Source organism: Misgurnus anguillicaudatus, chromosome 21, assembly GCF_027580225.2.
Source record: "Misgurnus anguillicaudatus chromosome 21, ASM2758022v2, whole genome shotgun sequence".
In the NCBI taxonomy this organism is placed as follows: Eukaryota; Metazoa; Chordata; class Actinopteri; order Cypriniformes; family Cobitidae; genus Misgurnus; species Misgurnus anguillicaudatus.
In genome coordinates this window covers 34142907-34164220 of record NC_073357.2, presented here as the reverse complement: position 1 = coordinate 34164220, position 21314 = coordinate 34142907, and the positions used below count along the sequence as shown (strand labels likewise).

General features: G+C 38.5%; 1 protein-coding gene across 1 annotated transcript in view; it reads left to right on the top strand.

Moving 5' to 3' along the window:
* Window positions 1-10865: 10865 nt before the first annotated feature.
* The window catches only part of itga11a (integrin, alpha 11a), a 63282-nt gene continuing 52833 nt past the window's right edge, over window positions 10866-21314 (top strand). Inside the window, exons 1-2 of the mRNA XM_055203965.2 lie at window positions 10866-11033; window positions 17478-17589. Coding sequence (XP_055059940.1) covers window positions 10982-11033; window positions 17478-17589 — 164 coding nt within the window. The 5' untranslated portion in view covers window positions 10866-10981. The remainder of the gene's footprint in view (window positions 11034-17477; window positions 17590-21314) is intronic.

Genomic DNA, 21314 nt, shown 5'->3' with positions numbered 1-21314 from the left:
TACTGTCTGCTTGCGGGGGCTCAGTTTTGCGTTTAAGCGGTCAACCCTGAAATAAATAATTACGTATAAAGGTCCTCAAACCTAATAATTACATGCTGGAAATGATGGAGCTTTAGTTTTTTCCACAGTGATGCAGGAGAAAGCAAAATGATTTTCCCCTCTCTTACATTTTTCCATTGCGTTTGGTATGAAGTGAAGCGGAAGCTGCGTGAAACTGGAGCGCACGTTTCCTTTCGGCAGGCACGCACGAGGAATCGGGTGATTTCTGACCACATTATGAGCTAATAGGTCAAATCTAATAGGTGCAGAAACAGTTTGGGCTCTTGCGGCCTCTGAAGGAATGATTTGAGCGAGAACAAACCAAGCTAAAGGCCTATACTTTTTCATATTGTACGTATGTGCAAGTTAGGAGAATGAGTTTCTGCCCACATACTTCTTGTTTGGAAGATATCTGCATGCAATCGTATATTTACACTGTCAGGGATTTTATTAGTCAAGTGGGTTAATGTATACCCTGAGTTTACTTATATTTTATGATTGAGTTCAGTGTTCAGTTAAGTTCAATTTGAATGTACTTTCAGTTTCTGACTGTGCATCTTGTGAAGCATATGGATTTATTTGCATGTTTAAGTGCTGCATTCATGTACACGTCTGTTTCTAAGCGTGCATGCATGTATGTATGTGTGTGTGTTGCATGGTGCAAATCATGTGGCTATTCCTGCTGCGGTGTGCTGTTTCAGATTCCACATATCCCAGTGTTGCTACTGGCTCTGAGCGTCAGTCATTTGAGCTGCCAGATATCTGGAAAAGTAAGAAATGACTCATTGCCCAGGCTAGACCGATGCTCGCTTGATCTCAGTATTTATATTAAGGGCCTCTGCCATTTGTCACATTATATGAGTATTTCTATTGGTACACCATTGCCCTGCTTGCAGTTAAATGGCTCCCTATTCTATCAGCAGCCAATATGAATAAGAAAACCATGAGGACCGAGAGAGTTAAATTGTCCTGGCACATGGTGCTAGAAATATGGAGGCGTTCCATCAGAAATGTTGCGATTTTATGGGACTTTTGACAATTTGGTTCCTTTACAAGACTAAAAGTAGAACAGACCTCCGTGGTTGTCGCTCCACGATTATTGTCAGTGATGTGATGCGAGTCTGTTGTTCAGTTTGTCTTCTGCCTGTAAAAACCCAACTAAAGAAGTCAAATGTAAAGAATATTCTATGTGCAGGGCTCCAGACTAACTTTTTTCACTAGGGGCACAGTGGCCCCCAACTGAAATTTTTGGGGCGCAACCAGAATATTTAGGGGCACAAATCGTAAATCAACATGCTAACCAAATATTCACATTTCTACTAATTTCCACTGTATTACTAATAAATACTTTAATGATAGATGCAGAAAAATGTGCTGTTTCAAATTCAGTGTCATATCACAAAAAAAAGGTCAAATTTGCTGGTCGCACATGTGCGAATGGATGTAAAATTCAGTGGCACACTCTGAAATTTTGGTGGCAAAATGCCCCCATTTGGTGGCAGTCTGGAGCCCTGATGTAAAATGCATGTATTATATATTTAATATTGACTGAGTAAGGTCATGTCAAAGACTGAAATGAAAGCGAAATCAATGAGTGAATTAATCTTATAAGAAGATTGTAAGACTTTAGCCTGGATTACAAATTTGTATGTCCATCTTAAATGATTTGCCTGTTTGTATATTCATACTATATTAGTATAATGCTGTCATATTTTGTCCTTTGTCTCAAAAGCTTCATCAACAAAAATAGCTACAGCAGATTTCATGGAGATTATAGAGCAGCTGGAATGCAAATGGCTATGAGATCACTATTTACAGTCCCAACCACTGGGTTTTAACCCAGCGAGAGTGTTGACTCAATTTTGGTGTACCAAAGTTCAGCTCTTGGTAAAATGCTTAATATTAGTAAAGCAAAGCCTGGGACTGATTGTGACTGAGCTCATGGACCCCAGCATCTAAAACCACTAAATTCCTCAGACTGAACATTGTCTGTCAGTCAGAAAGTCAGACACATCCAAGCACATCACCATTTGCATGTCTGATTGGTTAAATCATGCTTTCATGGCCTAACCACAGTCCTAGTGTGATTTCACATGATTCATGAACACAGTTATGTTTGTCTTTCAGAGTCATGTTACACAGATGCAATCTTTACTTACTGAATGAAGTATTTTTGTTCGGTTTTCTTTCTTGCATGCATCTCTGGTTCTTCTAAGAATTCCTTTAGAGCTTTGTAAACTGCAAATATAAATGTGCTGCTTGAGGGCCGCTATGTGCTTGAGACTCTATATCATTTGGGAAAGTCTATTGTGTGACAATGATGTTTTGTTACAGATGCTTACAACAGCTAACATCATAACCCAACATGGTCAGTGTACAGCCAAGTTCACTGTTTGTACTGTATGATCTATGTGAAGTAGTGGAAGCGAGATTTAAAGCAAGCAAGGTTTAAAGGAAAGAATGAAAGTCAGAATTCAAATGTTACCACAGTTTAGAATTATTGACTCTAGTTGCTATGTTTTGAGCAGAAACATTAAAAAGATCAAGATTTGGATGAGCAATCTGGTTTTGGGTTGTCTTGACTGACACTTGACACCGTAGTGACTTTGGGGTTTGACCACAGCAGAGCAGTCACAGACTCTGTCACTGTATGTCCTCTGCCAACAGTAAAAAGTCATCTGTACCAGCCAATGGAAAAGCACAGAATGAAAAGAGAGGAAGCAAAAGGCTTTTTACTCTTTTTAAATGTGTGCGAAGCAGAGAAAAGAATATTACAGTTGCAAGACAAAGTATGTGAACCTTTTGGAATTTTCAAGTCAAGGGTATTGACAAACATAACGTGTCTAAAAAAACTAACACAAAACATTCTGATCTTTTATGTTTTTATTAAGAACAACCAAAAAACCTCATAGTGCTTGCGGAAAAAGGATGTGAACCCTTGAGTTAACGACTTCAAAAAAGCTGATTGGAGTCAGGTTTTGGCACACCTGAGCTGTGTCTCAATTTAAGGGCTGTGACCTTTAGCACGCGGCGTTAAAATGTGAGCTCTCGGTCTTTTAAGGTGGCAGCCTCTGATGTCTGCAAAGACTGAAACTGAAATAAGACGGTCTAACCTTCGGAGGACCCATAATTTGCATCACCTGCTGCACCGCCCACCGCGCCTGTCAGCAGGACACAGCAGAGACGTTTCTGACTTTCTATTTGTTTCTATGAAAAAAATATGGAATCAGAAAAATATCAATTTATTTTAGAAAATATGACACAGTGATTGATGTAGATTAAACTATTCAACAGCACTTAAGAAAAAATTATTCATTCAATGTACTCAATTTTTTAAGGTAAGTGGTTGCAATCAATTTATTTAAGCTACATTTAAACAAAGATTTTTTGTTTTGTTTTGCCATCCTAATTTTATTTGTTTAAATGTAGCTTAAAAAAATTGGTTGCAACCACTTACCTTAAAAAAATGGAGTAAATTGAATGAATCTTTTTTTTCAGTGAGTATATAAAATTAATCAACCTTAGAAATATTGCAACATAAACAGAATAATATTAACACAAAACATAACTTTTAATACTAAAAAAAGTGACAAGAAAAATGTTTTCTGCTACATACACACTTTTGTTTAATAAAGATTTTAATTGTTTATTTTAGAATATCCAGCCTTTATATGCCGCCGTTGCAGGCACGCAATGAATCTTGGGATAGCCTTGGCTGTTAAGGATACATTTGTTCTATCCTTAACAGCACGGAGAAATAAGGACGTGTTTTGAGGCTTCATTCTAAACATCCTTTGAATTGGGACGGCCTTACTAGCCTCAAGTTGCGCTGCTGTGACGCAATTGGTCTTAAAATAGGTCCTTAGAAGGTCGCAACCTTTGAATTGGGACACATATTAAGATGTGTTCTACAGCCACTTTGACTGATAAAAACCCCTGCAACTTTTGTAGTTTGCTCTGCACACGAAGAACATGCTTTTTGTGAGCCATGCCTTACCAAAAAGAGCTTTCAGAGGAGCTACAATCAAGAATTGCTGCTTTACATAAAGATAGAAAGAGTTACAAAGTTATTTCAAAGACTTTAAAAATTCAACAGTCTACAATTAGGCAAACAATCTACAAATGGAGATGCTTTGGGACTGTTGCTACTCTACCAAGAAGTGGGCACCCAAAATGACACCAAGGGCACGGAGATTCATCAATGAGGTAAATAAACAACCCTGAATGACAGCCAAAGATTTTAAGGCGTTATTGGAACTTGCTAGTATCTATGTTCATAAGTCTACAATACGTAAAACACTGAACAAGCAGGGTATCCGCGGCAGGACACCAAAAAGGAAGCCACAGCTTACTAAAAAGAACATCGCTGCATGCCTGAAGTTTGCAAAAGAGCACATTGACACTCCAAAGCGGTATTGGCAAAATGTTTTGTGGACTGATGAAACTAAGATTGAACTATTTGGAAAAGACATGCTACAAAAAGCGCTACATCTGGTGTAGAAAGGGCACGGCATATCATCATGAAAACATATCCCTACTGTAAAGTATGGTGGAGGAAACATCATGATTTGGGCCTGTTTTGATGCATCGGGGCTTGGCCAGCATCATTGAGGGGAAGATGAATTCCCATGTTTTTTTAGACAATTCTTCAGGATAATGTGGGAATGTCTGTACGTCAATTGAAACTGTGTAGAAGGTGGATGATGCAACAGGACAACAACCCAAAACACTGGAGCAAGTCCACAACAGAACGGCTTCAGAAAAACTAAATCTGCCTTTTGGAGTGACCGAGTCAGAGCCTAGACCTCAACCCGATAGAGGTGCGATGGACTGACTTGAAGAGGGCCATACACATGAGACACCCAAAGAAAATGACCAAGGTAAAGCAGTTCTGCCAGGGAGAATGGGCTAAAATTCCTCCTCAACAATGTGCAGATCTGATCCACAGCTATTTTGAATGTTGAATGAGTGTGTTCAACAAAGACATGAAAGATCAGAATTTTTGTGTAATTACTGTATTTTTAGACGCATTGGGCCCAATTTTAACGATCTAAGCGCATTGTCTAAAGCGCACAGCGCAACGTCTAAATGGGCATGTCCAAATCCACTTTTGCTAATTTAACGATGGGAAAAATGATTTGTGTGCCGGGCGCATGGTCGAAAAGGGTTGGTCCTATTTTTTTTATGATTAATTGGAGTATTTTGGGCGTACATGCAATAAACCAATGACAGTCTCAGCTCTCATCCCCTTTAAAAGCCAGTTGCGCTGGCGCTATGTCTAATCCCTATTTAGATGACGGACTTTGTAAACTGAAAAACGAAGCGGAGGAAGAAGATCTCCAGTTTAAGATTAATGTTAAATAATTGTGTTGTTTTTCACTTGTATTGAAATTGTTATTTTTTCATTAAAACCTTTTTCTTTTAGTCATGGAAGTAAAAAAGCAGGCTTTTAATTGCTTTAAATGTATGGCTATCCAATATCATCAAAAAAATATTTACAAGTATGTAAGAAAAGGTTTGTACTGTAAAAATACTGTATTTGTAACAAACAGGAGATAAAGAATTTACAAACGGCTCTCTGTACGTTTCAGCACTTGGACAGCGTCAGTTTTTTTTTAAGCATTACTTAAAAATGTTTCTCATCTCATCATATCCACAGGTACAGAGTCATCATATACAATAAATCCGTGAGGTAGCTTAAAAAAAACATTTAAAAACATATGCATTTGTTTAAAGCAAAGCATTTATTTACTTACCAGGCTGCAGGTGAAGCAGCTCTTTGCGCCTTCTAACGTCTCATAATTAGTCCTCATTTATGTCCAAGAGACTCAATAATAATCTTTTACAATCAATCCTTTAATCTTTCATATTTAAAAGCTTTTTTGTGCTGCTGCGCATTCATGCATGTGTTAAGCAAACCCGCGTTGTCGTCCCGTTTAGGCGCATATTACTAATGTGCTCTTTAAATAACAAAAAAACATATTGTTGGTCAATGGCGTAGTCTATTTTAGTTGCCTCAAAATAGCAACTCGCCAACAATGCACCTGAACACACCTCGTTTTCAGACCAGAGCGCCCATGGGCGCAAAAGGGGGAGCAAATGCATTTGTTATTTAAACAACGTGGCGCTAAACGTGAAAATTATAATTGCGCAGGGTGGAAACTAGCAAAAGACAGTTGTGTTGCGCATTGCGCTGCATTGCACCGGGTGTAAGATAGAGCCCATTATGTTTGTCAATCACCTTGACTTACGGTACATTCACACGAGGCGTAAGCGTTAACTCTTCCCATTCACTTTCAATGGGTGAAGTCATGCGTTGCCAAACTAAATTGTGGATCCGTCGGCGCCGCGTAACTCCCGCTGCTCGCGGCAGAAGTTGAAAATTTCTCAACTTTTCAATTGAACAACACGGTAAAGTATCTTTCTTTAACTTGACCTGGGCTTGCTATGTTAATTTCTTTTCAGCTTAGTAGCCACGTGATGCATTTGTGGTATCCTTGATGACCCTTGTAAACAAATTATTCATCACCTATGATACACATATGATCTTATTTTGAATCAAATAAGAATATGTGTAATACTGATTTAGAATTTATATAGTTTTAGGCTTGCAAAATGCAGAAATAATAGCTATTTTAAGGCGGAGTCATTGAAATCTTCAACTGTGATGCATTTGTAAAGTTATAAAAGAACAATAAAGAAAGCAATAATTTTTTTTCACACATAGGTCATAAATATGAATGACAGTTGCAGATTTTTTTGCTTCTGTGTTTCTCTAAATCAGTCATACATCATGCAGCAGGTAATGTCGAGGTTATTGAGATGATTGTTTCCAGTTGTTGCTGCTGTATAAGTCTCTGTGGTCATGAGGTGAAGTGGTCCTCCTGCAAAGGACATGGATTGATTTCCAAGCTCTCCTCATTGGGGAGTTTTGGACCCCCACATTAGAGGAAGTAGGAATGAGGGTCTGTTTTTCCAAAAACAGCTTGCAGTGCTTTCTTCAGTTCTTTCTCTATGTCTCTTTCTTTACAGAATTCCCTACTGACTTAAAATATTGGCATGTTAATTTTGGTCAGTAGCTAAGCATCATGGACAGAGCAGATTTCCCCCCATGTGGAAACAGTGACTAAAGCAAACCGACTCCCTTACAGGCCCCTCTCCTTTTTTAGAGAGCAGATAGAGAATAGAGAAAGACTTAACTTTTAATTGTAGGTTCCTCTCCGATTTATCATTTGTTTTAGTCTGTTGACATTTTGCAAACTGACAGCGGGGATTCTTGAGCTATGAGCTGCAATCCCACAATCCTGGTTAAGTTACATATGTTTTGTGCCTCTTTTCATTCCTTCTGTCTGATAATACGCTTTACTTCTCATCTGCTTGTCTTCATCCATTTTAAGTATGCAAGAGAGTTTGAGAAACCTTGGCTAGTTTTTTATTAGTTATTGCATTAATCATTTTTTAGTGTCAGAAATACAATTGGATGTTGCAGATTAAAAAGAATGTTAGATTGTACAAACATTTTTTAAATACAAGATAAATTGATATTGTATTTGCTTAAAGGAATAGTCTACTCATTTTCAATATTAAAATATGTTATTACCTTAGCTAGGAATTGTTGATGCATCCCTCTGTCATCTGTGTGCGTGCACGTGGGCGCTGGAGCGCGCTGCGGCGCTTCGATGGCATTTGGCTTGGCCCCATTTATTCAATGCTGCCATTTGGAGATAAAGTTAGAAGTGACCAAACACATCAACGTTTTTCCTATTTAAGACAAGTAGTTATACGAGCAAAAATAAATGGTGGTACAAAATAAAACGTAGCGCTTTTCTAAGCGGATTTAAAAGAGGAACTATATTTTATGGCGTAAACTTGCTCGTATAACTACTCGTCTTAAATAGGAAAAACGTTGATGTGTTTGGTCACTTCTAACTTTATCTCTAAATGGTAGCATTGAATGAATGGGGCTAAGCTAAATGCTATCGAAGCGTCGCAGCGCGCTCCAGCGCTTACGTGCACGCACACAGATGATAGAGGGATGTATCAACAATTCTTAGTTAAGGTAATAACATATTTTAATATTGAAAATGAGTAGACTATTCCTTTAATGGAATTATAAACTATATAAATAATTCTTGCTTTCATAAATTGGCCTTCATCAGACAGCCATATAGAGTATAACCACATGGCTCTGTTAATTCTGTTCACACTAATTCTGTTAATTCTGTTTATGCAAGGTGTGCTTCATATCTACTGTATATCTGTCTGCGTATATGTCCCAAACATCTGTATATCTCTCTTTTAGTGTAACTCTTTCTCTGTCTCTCTTACTCTCTTACTCTTACAGCTTCTGTGGCACAAACCTAAAAATCAGTAAAAAATAACCAGTAGATTACCTTAGTTTAAATCATAGCTAACGCGTATTAAAAACTACATTGAGCTAACGTTACTGTGTTAATGTTAACACAGACCGGCTCCTTCCACATTACGGTAATCCCTGTTCGCCGTCTCCCCTCATCTTTATGAAACCAAAATCAAGGTTTTGGTTGTTTCTCAATGTCAAGGAAGGATCCTCGGAAGCCAGAATTTTGAGGATGCTACGTCATCGACATAGCATCATCGAAGGACTGTTCCAATGTCGAGGATCGTTCAGCCCAGCCCTGCCGCGTAACCTCAACAATGCGCGTGTGTCCAATGAAACTGTCTATACAGTCTTGGCAAAATGTAAATGTCCAATGTGGGTGTTTTAGTAGCATTTAGTGGTGAGATTGCAAATTGCAACCAACCTCAATTTCGAAACGCAATGAGAGCTGCCACAGGACAAACATGTTGTCGTCTGAGGCAATGTATGGACGAAATGCGCTCTGGACAAAAAGAGCTCACCTATTTTCCGATTCACGATTTTACACATCCTTTGATGTGTAAGTGTGTATAGTACATGTCAACAATATGCAGAAGGTTCAAATCCCAGTTATCGTCTCCAACTTAAATCTCTTTTCTTGGACTACAACAAACACACAGATTGTAGGCAACAGTTTACTTCCCTGGCCTGTTGACATGGACTTGATGGTCATCTTCATAATTCTGCCTGCTCCTGTAAGTTTTTATATTTAAAGAATTTACTACTGACTAATTAAACCATGTCTCAAACACGAGTTTTGAGCATTGTAGAGTAGCATTTGTTGTTTGTCATTGTTGTTCTACAAACACAAATGCAGACATGGTTTTATGTCTTAAGGCCACTACACACTGGTCAGACAGACTCCAACAGACTCCAACAGACGCGTCTGTTGGACTCTGTCTGACCAGTGTGAAACCCCTGTTGGCAGTTGTTGGATCAAAGTCAATGAGACTTTAGAATGTGGTTGTCTGTTGGTGTCTGTTGGGTCTGTTGGTGTCTGTTGGAGTTGGTAGTTGTCTGTTAGTATCCTTACCTTACCAATCTGTTACGTCCTGCTCAAGCCGCACTGGTAAAGTTGATCAATCAGCTTGGTCAATTGTATTTTCTGGATCAGATTCGGCTCGTATTGATGAGGTAAAGACAATATTAACTTCTGTCAGTATTGCATAGGGAGCTGATCTTCCAGATACTGTAAGGAGCGTCACATTTTTGGCTGACCTCAGAGGTATTCAGGCCAAACACAACGTAATGGGGTGCGTTTCCCAAAAGCATCGTTAGCTAACTATGGTCATTGTTACCATTGAACTCTATTGGTAATGACAGATCTTGCGACCATAGTTGCTTTCGGGAAACGCACCACTGGTTAGCTGGACAATCGGAGGAGATTGCGCTTTTCAGAACGATGAGATTTGAACAAAATCAACGCGTTTCAGGAAGACAGGGCATAAAGGAGCAACAATAATGTATGCTATGCATAAAATAATGTTTTTTTGAACCACACACCATGTGAACCACATATTGTAATTTACCAAATACACAAAAATAACATAGTTTTTGGCAATGTAATAAGTGCTCTTTCATTTGTAAGATGGGTGCATTCTTTTCAATATTGTCATTATACCTGTTGATAGCAATCCTACTTGTCTATATTGACCTGTCATTGTGCATACTGTATTGAGTTTTTTTTATTTTTGTTGCGTGATTTACGTAAAAGTGTACATTTACACTTATACATTTTGTTTTTTCAAGGTCAAGTTAAAAATGGAGGTAAGCCAAAGCGGGCGGAATGTCAGTACTATTAGTTATTATATAATCTATAATTATATGTTTTGTTTGAGTGGTTTGGATGATGGCTGAGTGTTTGTCAGTGGGCTTTATAAGGTAATATTAAAGGCGGAGTCCATGATGTTTGAAAGCCAATGTTGATATTTGAAATCACCAAAACAAACACGCCCCTACCCCAATAGAATCTGGACCTTCTGTTGATAGACCCGCCCCACACATACGCAAACCGGCATTTGATTTGATTTGATCGACGTGTGTTTTGGTCGTCGGCCAGTCGCCTTTTCCAACGCGTTTTTCAAACATCGTGGACTCCGCCTTTAAGCTGTGTTAGTCACAAGTTGGAAGGTATACCGTATATCCAAATGTATTCATGTTGCACAAATGAAATCATGAAAAGTCATTATTTTCCATAGAGGTGATGCACACCAATCCCTAACCCATAAATTGATCATTTACAAGAGCCTGGATGAGATACAGTGACCCAACTCAATCACAGATGATAGACAGGATGAAGAAAGGAGGGAGGGAAGTAAAAAGAGAGAAAGAGAGAAGATCAGTATGTTGGCTGAATGAGCACCTCCTTTTAGTTCGGCCACAGTCCCCTCCTCCTTAACGCGAATATAGTGAAGTGTTTTTAGCAGGAATAGAGGCAATCAGAGCTGGTGGTACAGGAGAACACATTGTCAGGATATTCGGTCCATACACACGTGCACATACACAAACACACACACTTATTCACATTCTCCCTCTCACACACAAATGGAGTACTACTGTACATTCCTACTCTGGATTCTCTGCAGCATGCTGCCAGGTAAGTCTGTTTGTGTGTATTTCAATAAAAAAAAAAACGTAGTCAAGTTAAGTAGCTGGTAAAGTCTTTATTGTTGCTATAAATATGTATACTGAAACTTGTAGTAACTGTTTAAGAACTCCAGGGATGATTTGTGTGTGTAAGAATACATCCAAGCGCTCTGTGTCTCCCACGTCTGTCAGGCTCCGTTACACTGACCTCCTGTGCTAAACGGAGATATTGGATTGGCTGGCGTTGCTCTCGCACAGGTTTTAATTCTAGTGCTTGCATACTTGAAAATTAAAGATGATGTTATCGGGCATATATTATTGGGAGTGCATAGTTTTCTGTGTCACGGACACATCTGGTCAGCGGTCAGATTAAAGTTTTAGATTAACTCCATTAATGGAGAGAACTGGCGTCTAGTGTTCATCTCAATGTCTGGCTTTAATCTCAATATGCGATGAATGAGATTTGAATGAAAATATTTGTTTTATAATTTGATCATTAATGAAAATAGGAGCAGTTAGACGTGTCATTGCTGACAGAACCATAGTGCTGATAAAAGGCACTATGAGAGAGAGAGAGAGAGAGAGAGAGAGAGAGAGAGAGAGAGAGCGCTGGAGGTGTGTATTAATCTGTGAATACATTCCTGTTTCTTGTTGAGAGTTTGTTAGTTTTGTGGTTATGAGCTTGACCTGCCGCCAGTAAGCCAGCTGTGACTCCAGTTGTAATATTGTCCTAAAATTAAAATTTCCCCTATACTGTCAGCCTTTCAGTCTTCCTTTTTGTACTATAGTAGAATTGACAAAATCCTTAATTATATTTGTTGTTTTAACTGATATATTGTGTAACCAATTAGGGTGCATATTTATCTTTTGCATGTGTGCGTTTTGGTGATATTAGCAGTTAATTGTAATGGTGGATAAAGACAATCTGTAATCTCAGAAGCTTCTGCTTGGATTTCCTCTTTGTTTGTGGTTATAATGAAGGCAGATTAATTGTGTGGATGAGGAATTCCAAAATTCAGTGAGTAATGCCTGACTGTGGCTGATGCCACGTGCCTCCCAGAGTTTATTTTGGCCACAGACCCCTTTACTGCCCATCACTCTCATCCACTGCTAGTCATCTCTCAGCAGCACTTCAATGAGCTTTCCAGATCACAAAGCTCACAGTCAGAAGTCGGAATGAAGTAAGCGATGTCTGGTCATTTTGGTCTTGATCTGTGAGTGTAATATAGGGTATATTAGTCTCAGAGGAACAGCGCATATTGTAATGCCATAACGCTCTTGAGAACTTGAGGATTTTAAAGCAGTGCTTTGATATATGCATTTCCGGCATGTGGCAATCTGCTGTCTCATAATCCTTGCCAGTGGGCATCAGTGAAGCTCATTAGCATCAGGGTAGTTCCTCACAAAAATATTTTGGAAGGAGGGGAGTGATGAGTGAGCAGATGTGTAGATGGGTTGCCGGTCACAGTATGTGGGCTTGGCTGTACACAGCTGCATCTTTAATTAGGGTCTAACAAATCTAATAGTTTAGTATTGGCACCTTTGATTTGGTGGGATTGTTGTGGGTTCAAGTTTTGATTGCGCATTTGATTGTGGTGTATGGTAAGCAGATCTGGCCGGGAAGCAGCTTTTGTGTCTGGAGCAAATCTGGCTCAGGCCTAGTCTAGAGAAAAGACCACTTCTGCTTTGGGTTCCAGTGATTGTTTATTGACTAGTACAGTATAATATACTGTATTGTAGCTTTAAGTGTACTTTTTCTTATGTAATTTTCCCTAAATACCTTCCTTCTGATAAGAAAAGATGCTCTTTAAATGTTTGAACATTTTGTTTACTCTCCCAATACAAATACGCCAACACACATTGTTCTCCTTAAGGATGTCTGGCAGCAACATTACGTATTTTGTAAATTATTTCCCTCACAAGATCAACAGGATATAACGCCACTGTTTTTTCAGCTGTCTCTCTGAAGATGGTGTTATGTGTAAATGCTCATTAATAATGCCCATTTTCAAAACAAGGTTTTATAATAAGGAGAACAGTGTGACTTCAGTAATTTAGGCTTGCGGTTAAAGTCTTCCTTGAGGATTTGGTCTTGATATGGATATAAAAGATGTGGAGAAATGATCTTCAAGGGCTTTTCTGATGCCTTTACCGACGAGTAAACATACAGGAGAAAGAGATAGACAACCAATGTGAGAGACAGCCTGATCTCATGGGAAAATGTACCTATTTTGCTGGTAGCGATTTCATATGAATTTATATGATGTGAATCACAAAAAAGTGAATCACGAAAAAAAATGCACTGTAAGTAACTTTAGATAAACTGTGCAAATGTAATATCATGTAAACAGTTCCTTGTGTTTGAAGCACATGCACTACCCATTGTTGCATGGTTCAAATAAAAAAAGGAAGACTGTTAGCCTTCTGGATCAATGAACACTATCTATCATTCTACAAAATTATGCTAAATAGCACTAAAAGTGGTTCACTGGCTTTTAACCATAGGCGAACCATTTTAAGTGCTATATAGCACCTTATATAGGACCATAAGTGGTGCTATAGTATGGGACGCTATTTGCACTTACTTGTAGTGAAGACACTCTGAATGAATAAATATAAATATAAATAAGCCAAAATTCTACAAAATTACATCTTGAAAGGGTACCACCCCAGTGACAGCTCTTGTACCCTTTTTTCTAAAAATGTATATGGTAACTGTGGTGTGGCTACTGTAGCCCAATTGTGGTCTTGAAGCAGTGCAGGCCTAGTCTGGACACAGAGCACAACCCTTGCAGCTACTGTACTGAGGTTTATTTATCTGGGCAGTAGATTCCATACAGAAAAACCACTCTAGCCTGCTATAGGACCTGCTGATGTTACATACAGTATTAAAGCATCTGTCATGTTAGGGATTTTAAATGGAATCCAGGACCTCTCTGCCTTTCTTTTCTCTAAATCTTTTTCCTTAGATTTTAAGGGGTGTGTCTGTTCTCCGATGTTGTATGGGAGAGATTGCATGTTAGATGTATGTATATATTTATTTTTATATATATACACAACCACATGATGCTTTGACTCTAATATTGTTGAAGCCTGGAAACATCTAGCCCAGTGGTCTCCAAAATGCTGCCCGTGGGCACCAGGTTGCCTGCACAGAGTCTGTGAGTTGCCTGCCAAAGCACATTCTGTTAATAGTGTCAATTTTAATATTTATTTATTAAATATTTTTATATTAGCTTGGCTACTTTTATGTATGTTAACATTTTAAACAATGATACAGCATTTTTTGTTTTTATTTTAATTGTTAATTTTATTTTACTTGTTAAAGGGATAGTTCACCTTAAAATGAAAATTCTGTCATCATTTACTCATCCTCGTGTTGTTGTAAACCTGTATGAATTTCTTTTTTTCCCGATGAACACAAAAGAAGATATTTTGAGAAATGATGGTAAACACACAGCAGATAGTGATTATTGACTTCCATAGTAGGAAAAAATATTTTGGAAGTATTGTGATAAATGATGAAGAAAATATTTTGATAAATGATGGTAAGCACACAGTTGACGGTACCCATTAAATGTCATCATATTTTTTTGTGTTCATCAGAAAAAAGAAATTCATACAGGTTTAGAACAACATGAGGATGAGTAAATGATGAATTAATTTTCATTTTAAGGTACAAGTAAAATAAAATCAACAAGTAAAACCAAAAGGTTTGAGTAGTCTATATTAAAAAAGTAGCCCTCCTGATTGTTTTATACATTGTGGTAGCCCTTTCTAACTAAAAGTTTGGAGACCCCTGATCTAGCCAGTATATGGTTTTTTTTTTTTACGTATTTTTATACATTTTTATCAGTTTCCGTCTTTTCTATAGAAGGATGAAGGGCATGAGGCTGAGAATCTGATCAAAAAAGTCCTCAGCTTCACTGTGTGAGTCTTCATTGCTGGTCACAGTGGGATACACTGCTTCTTAGGGATAATTCCTAAAGTGACGACTACCACTGTCTTTCCCACACTAAACTCTAAGAAAGAAGTAAAGCTCGGAAAACATGTGGTCTACATTATCGCCTTTGCATTCTTTGTGACTGACCAGATTAATGTGCAAATATGGTTTTACATCATCCTTAACACTAAAGTAGGCTGTCATCATTTACTCTTCTGTCTAAAGACAGAGAATTTAGGAAAGGAAGAGAGAGAGACAGAGACTTTTTTACATCCATGAATCAGATACTACACTTGTCAGCATTATCACAAACAAACTGATTCATGTTTACTGACAACAAGCCTTTCTCTAAGTCTTCTAATGTTATCCAGAGGAAGTTTTTTTTCTGCTTCTTTTCATTGGTACAGAGGCCAGTCTAGAGGCAGGTTAACCTGGAAAATCAGGCTTTTCATCAAACCCCATTGCATGTTGTCTGCATCCTTTTTTATCAAATGGATACATTCCCACACATTACATACCCTGTGTGCAGGGTTATGACATCCATATGCTATCATCAGGGGTTCAGATAAAAGAGATTAACAGTGCAATTCAGTGTAATTCACCATTGTGTTTACACTTAGATCAAAGTTTTTATATTTCTTTGTTCAGCACCTGCTTTAGATTTGTTTTAATAGCCATGCTTATATAAAGTAGATACTGATCTGTATGATATGCAGGTTGCCATCATGTGATCTTTTTAGATGAAAGGGTCACTATAGCCATATACTATAGGTTTAAAATGTACTGCAGTTTGGACTGAATTGTGCATTGTGAGTCAGTCAGCCATAACATCTTTGCTTCTTTATTTGACTGACAGAAAATCAAGCTTCTTTTGGTGATTGACAGCTTAATTGTTTAGTCTCGTCCGTGATGAGGTCCAATGATCCTGTGTCTCCCACACCAGAGTATTTTGACAGAGTTAGGGAGGGTCAGGTCGAGTGGTGGATATCACACAGGCTTTCTTCGTGGACACGAGCATTATACTGATTATTAGTGATCTTCAGGAGAAGACCTCCATGAGAGTGTTTGTTAATTCAGTGTGCATCAGTGACCTAACATAAACATAAGCAGAAGCTAAACTAGGCTGTGTAAACGAAGACAACTTAAAAAACATAAATCATTTTCTGTTTTTAGTATGGAATTAAAATTTGAAGAAAAGTTGTCTAAAAATGTATTCAATCAATCAATTCTTCTTAGACCCTTGAACTCCCTGATGATGAGCCATCTTTTTCTAAGCATTTGTATTTTAAGGGCCATATAAAACAAATGGCTGATAAAAATCTAAAGTTAAAGCAATTTAGCCTACTGCAGCAAAGCTGTCTCTGATTGGATTGTAGGTCTGTCGTAAAGCAAGTTTTTGTAGTTTTCACTCGAACTACAGGACCACGACTCGGCGGTTGGAAACTTCTTTAGTGGTTTTGGCCGATAGAGGGCTGCAAAGCGAATGTGAAAGTGCCATTCGCCCTGTTTTTGAAACGTTATTTTAAGGTAAAAAAAACTCTTTAGTGTTGCTAAAGATAGTTCATCCAAATATAAAAATTTAAAAAACCCTAAAGTTGTTCCAAACCTGTATAAATTTCATTGTTCTGCTGAACACAAAGGAAGATATTAGTAATCAAGTAGGAAACAAGATCACCTTTGACCTCCATAGTAGGAAAGTCAGTTGTGCTCAAAAATGGTTTGGTTACAAACATTGCACAAAAGTCTTCTTTTGTGTTCAGCAGAACAAAGAGGGTGAGTAAAGATGACAGAAATTTCATTTTCAAGGGGAACTATCCCTTTAACGGTCTGTGAGCTGTGTATAGTACATAACTCTATGTATGATTACAGGCACTGCTGGTTAAGACTCTTTAGGGCTGGCAGCAACTCTTCAGTCTAGCCACTACAAAATCTTACTTTAGATTGGGATCATTCCTGAACCAGGGATCCTAGGATCTGTTGCCAGTGCAAATACACACAAAAAATGGGGTCTGGGGACCCCTAGGGGGCCTCCATGAGGTTCTAGCGGGTCCCCAGTAAAATGCAGAAGAAAAACATATTTTTTGGTGTTTACCTCCGACTTCTTGGTACATACATTAAAGTGTTTATAATTGCTTTGAATCTTTCTTGTATGTTTTTCCTGTTACAGCCCCCTTTATCTTACTCACTGAGGTTTGTAAGGCAGTATTCTTTGTAAAGCTGCTATGAAACTATTTATTGTCTTCTGCAGTACAAATAATTCATACATACAGCATTACTCTAAGTGTAGCCAATTATATTTGCTCTACATAAGAATATGAGGTATGTTGTCTCTCAGAAAAGGTTCATCATATTTGGGGGACTGTGGTCTACAGGGGGTAGTTTGAAACCCCCTGATTTAACCTATGTTGGGTTGTTTAACCCAGTGGTTCTCAGAGTGTAATGTAGTTATAAGTCTAAACACACTGTACCCAATGTAGATGGTTAATGTTTGAATTTTCTTTCTGTTTACAGGGTTCCATGACTGTTTTAACATTGACACCAGAAATCCCAGGATCATAAAGGGTCCCAGACAGACGCAGTTTGGCTACACTGTTCAACAACACATAGCTGGTGGACAGAAATGGTAAGTAGCACCTCTTTACTTTATCTTGTAACATGGAAACTTTATCTTATCTTAAACATGGAAAAGTCAGATTTTCATAATATTTCCCTTTTAATATTGGTTAAGCAACATTATAATATCATTAATGTCAATAAATCAACTCACATCAGCAGTGGCATTCACCTGTAAACCTGTCCAGATGTTTCTAAAGCCCAGTACACACCAAGCCGATGGTCAGTGTTGTTCGGAGAGGTTTTGAGCGTCATCTGACCAAATGTTTTTCTGTGTTTCGCACCTGTAAGACTGACACCAAATGGCTTAATCAAGGGAACAATTTTCTTAAAAACAATGAATTCTGTGGGAATCAACATCTGAATTCTTTCTCAAAGCAGCAGTCACTAGATCATTTTCAGCCATGAATACTGACAACTGCCACCTGCTGATATGGAAAGTCATCTCATCTTATGTAGGCGCTGAACAGACATGCTACTTGGCCGCCATCCGTTTGGTGTGTCAGGGGAACTTATTTTGTCGATTCGATTGAATTTAATACGATTGAAGGTCACGACGACAGTTTACAGTTACATGCACAAATAGATTGCAATCTAATTAAAATGTTCGTTTACATGTACATTCTATAGAATCTGAACCGAACGTCTGCGCAAACGCATAGCCAGGGTTGCCAGTTTCGCATATTTGAACCATCCCAAATGGACATTCAAAACTAGCCCAAAAGCATCCCAATGACTATTCACAGGCCAAATACCAATAACTAATGAACAAAATACTTTCATCTTTGACCCGGAGAAAAAAAACTGGTGGAAACCGTTTAGTAGCTCAAATCTAAACTCCAAAAAAGCAGAGGACTTGGCAACGCCTTGCTGCGGACAGCATCTCTCGTCGAGTTCAGGCTTTATCTCTGGATTAAAGTCAAAATGGAGTTGGAGAAAGTTTTCAGATATAGGTGATGAAAACACACTTTTCAAAAGTAACAACGCTATTTTATTGCTTTAACTAGCCTAATGTTTTAAAAGTACACATAAACGCAGCAGAATGTACATCGCGTGACCCCAGGAACCTTACCTTAATAATGCGTGATGCCACTGCCTTGCTATTGCGTGTTTCTGTGACGAGAATCATGTGATGTAAAAGTTTAATATAAGACGTGAACTTGAGCACAAATGTTCTGCGCATGTGCACAAAGTATTTTTGCATCCGATTGAGAAAATACTATGATTCACGCATTTACATGCGTACTTTTCTCCTGCGGATCGGATCACAGATCAGAGTACACCACTCCCTTCAATACGATCCAAATTTGCATCCTCAACGGTATTGATTAAGGTGTTTACATGAAGGCTTTTCAATACAATTGAGCCATCAATATGATTACAAACAGATTATTTGGTTGCATGTAAGCGTATCTAATGTGAGCTGACCTCACAATCTGTGCTACTTTGCTGGCATTGGTTTGTTGTGTTTGTGCTTAAGGTCTGCATAAAGCAATATTAAACATGTGTTCTGAGTTTGACACACAACAGAAAAATGTGTTAACTGTCTAGCCAAATTAGAAGATAAAAAACACAGTAAACAAAATAAGTTATCAAAATCTTTGGATAAAGAAGCAGGATTCTCTGTTTCCATACACCGAGGACAAGTCCTCTGTCGGTGCTAAAATCATGCCCATTTGCGGAGATAGTTGTCGTTGTCATGTCACCGTCGCTCAAAACGTTCAAATACCGCTACAACCTGAATGGATGCTCACGATTGTGTTAGGGGCAGGGCCATGCTCAGTGGTTCCAGTGGGTCATCAAGCCATGATTTTAGGCCGAACTTGTCTTACTCCACAATTTAGTACTACATAGTTCATAGTTTTTATAATGTGTTTCAGCCATATAATGTGTTTACTCTCAATTGTAAGTCACTTTTTAGCATCTGCTAGAAAAATAAGTGTAAATGTCATTCACCTCTCATTCACCTCTTTATCTTCATATCACTGAAGAGTCACTCTTCTTCATATGAAATAAGAGCATCCTTTAGTTTCAACGAGTTTCATCTGTTTCTCTTTGTAATGATAATTTTTCCCATTGTACTTACTGTAAGATCATGAAAATGATATTTTCTACCTCACATTCCCCAGATAATAACTAAATGGCTTGGTATGCAGTCAAAATGTGAGTGTGTGTTGTCAGTTTAGCTGGACTGATGTAGGGTGATATCAACAAAGACTTTTTTAAGTGAGCGCCTGCCAAACAGCCCCCCGTTCTGTCTCTGCCCCATTCACACTGCATCTGGAAACCATTAACAGGCCAAAGGAAATTTTCAGTGTGGCATGTGTGTCTGCCGTGGCTTGTGTGTGTTTGTGCGTATCATATTCTTGGAGATCCGTGCAGTGAATGAGTGATTCACAAGGCGCTCTCACACAGAATAAACAATCAATGCAAAATACACATATCAACATAGACACACACTAAACTACAAATACAGCTGAGAGATGTTGATTGAGAAGTTGAATAACTGAGTGAGTCAGTATATTATTTAACACCGGTTTAAGTTTACCTCTGGGTCACAAACAGTTAACTCAGTGAAAGCTGACACTACCTTCTGATGAGATAAAGAATAAAATAATATTTGCTCTTTTTTTCTCATCTGTTTTTTTCTGTGTCTGTGGGAGACAGAGAGACATTAGGGAGCTTGTGCTGTATTTATACTGGCTTGACTGTAGGTGATAGGAGAGGAAAAAGGGTTTTGCAGGACTTGGCTACAGACAGTAGCTAATCGTCATTATGTGGTAAGGCTACCTCAGATCATTTGAACAGAGGAAATGCTCTGGCCACCGAAACACTTCTGGCTATATACTCGTGCGTGTGTTTAGTGATGTGCTCTTGCACAGTCTGACTAAGGAAACGTCTTGATTAGCACAGTCAGATCCTCAGTGGACAATGTTTCGTCCAAGAAAGTAATGGAGTCTGATCTGTGCCTTGCCATTCTTACAACCCCTGAGCGTGGAAAACACATTGTACATTACTCTGACAGGTCAAGTTATTTATAATGCAGTTTGTTGCTCTGGGCAGGATTTCTATAATTTTCAGTAAAGTATTTTGACATATGGTTGACTGGGGGTCAGTGGAGACTAAAGCCCTTTTCACACAGACATTACGGAAAGTACACCGGAAATGCATGGTCCGGGATCGTTTGATTTTTGGTTTATTCACACTGCCAATGATTTGCTGGAATCTGTGTGCGTTCAACCAGATACCGTAAATATCCCGGAAAGACACGTGACGGATTTAAAGTCCTGCACTTGGTAGTTTTTTTTCCGCAGGGTCTGAAGTTTGCTTATTATCCATTATTTCTCTCTCCAGAAACCACTCGCGTGTATTTTTGTTTATGATAAGACTATGCAGGAGCGCTTGGCCATGACGTGCCATTCTAGTATGCTGGTGAATGATCTCAGCTTCAGAGTGGATATTTGACAAGGTCTCTTCAGTCCAGTTAAGACATTACTCATCGTGATTATCAATGTGTTTTTAAACCTCCGTTTTTAAGAGCTGAATGATATATTTTGTTGCGATGACATGCGGGTAATTTTGTTTGTTATAAGCTCATATGAGCGCGTGACACGGTATTCTTATATGCTGGTGAATGATCTCCGCTTCAGCGCGGAGAGTGACAAGCTACCTGATATCTGCTTTAGTCAAGTTTGCAGACATTTCTTGTCCTAAAAGTTAATCTGCATGTAAACC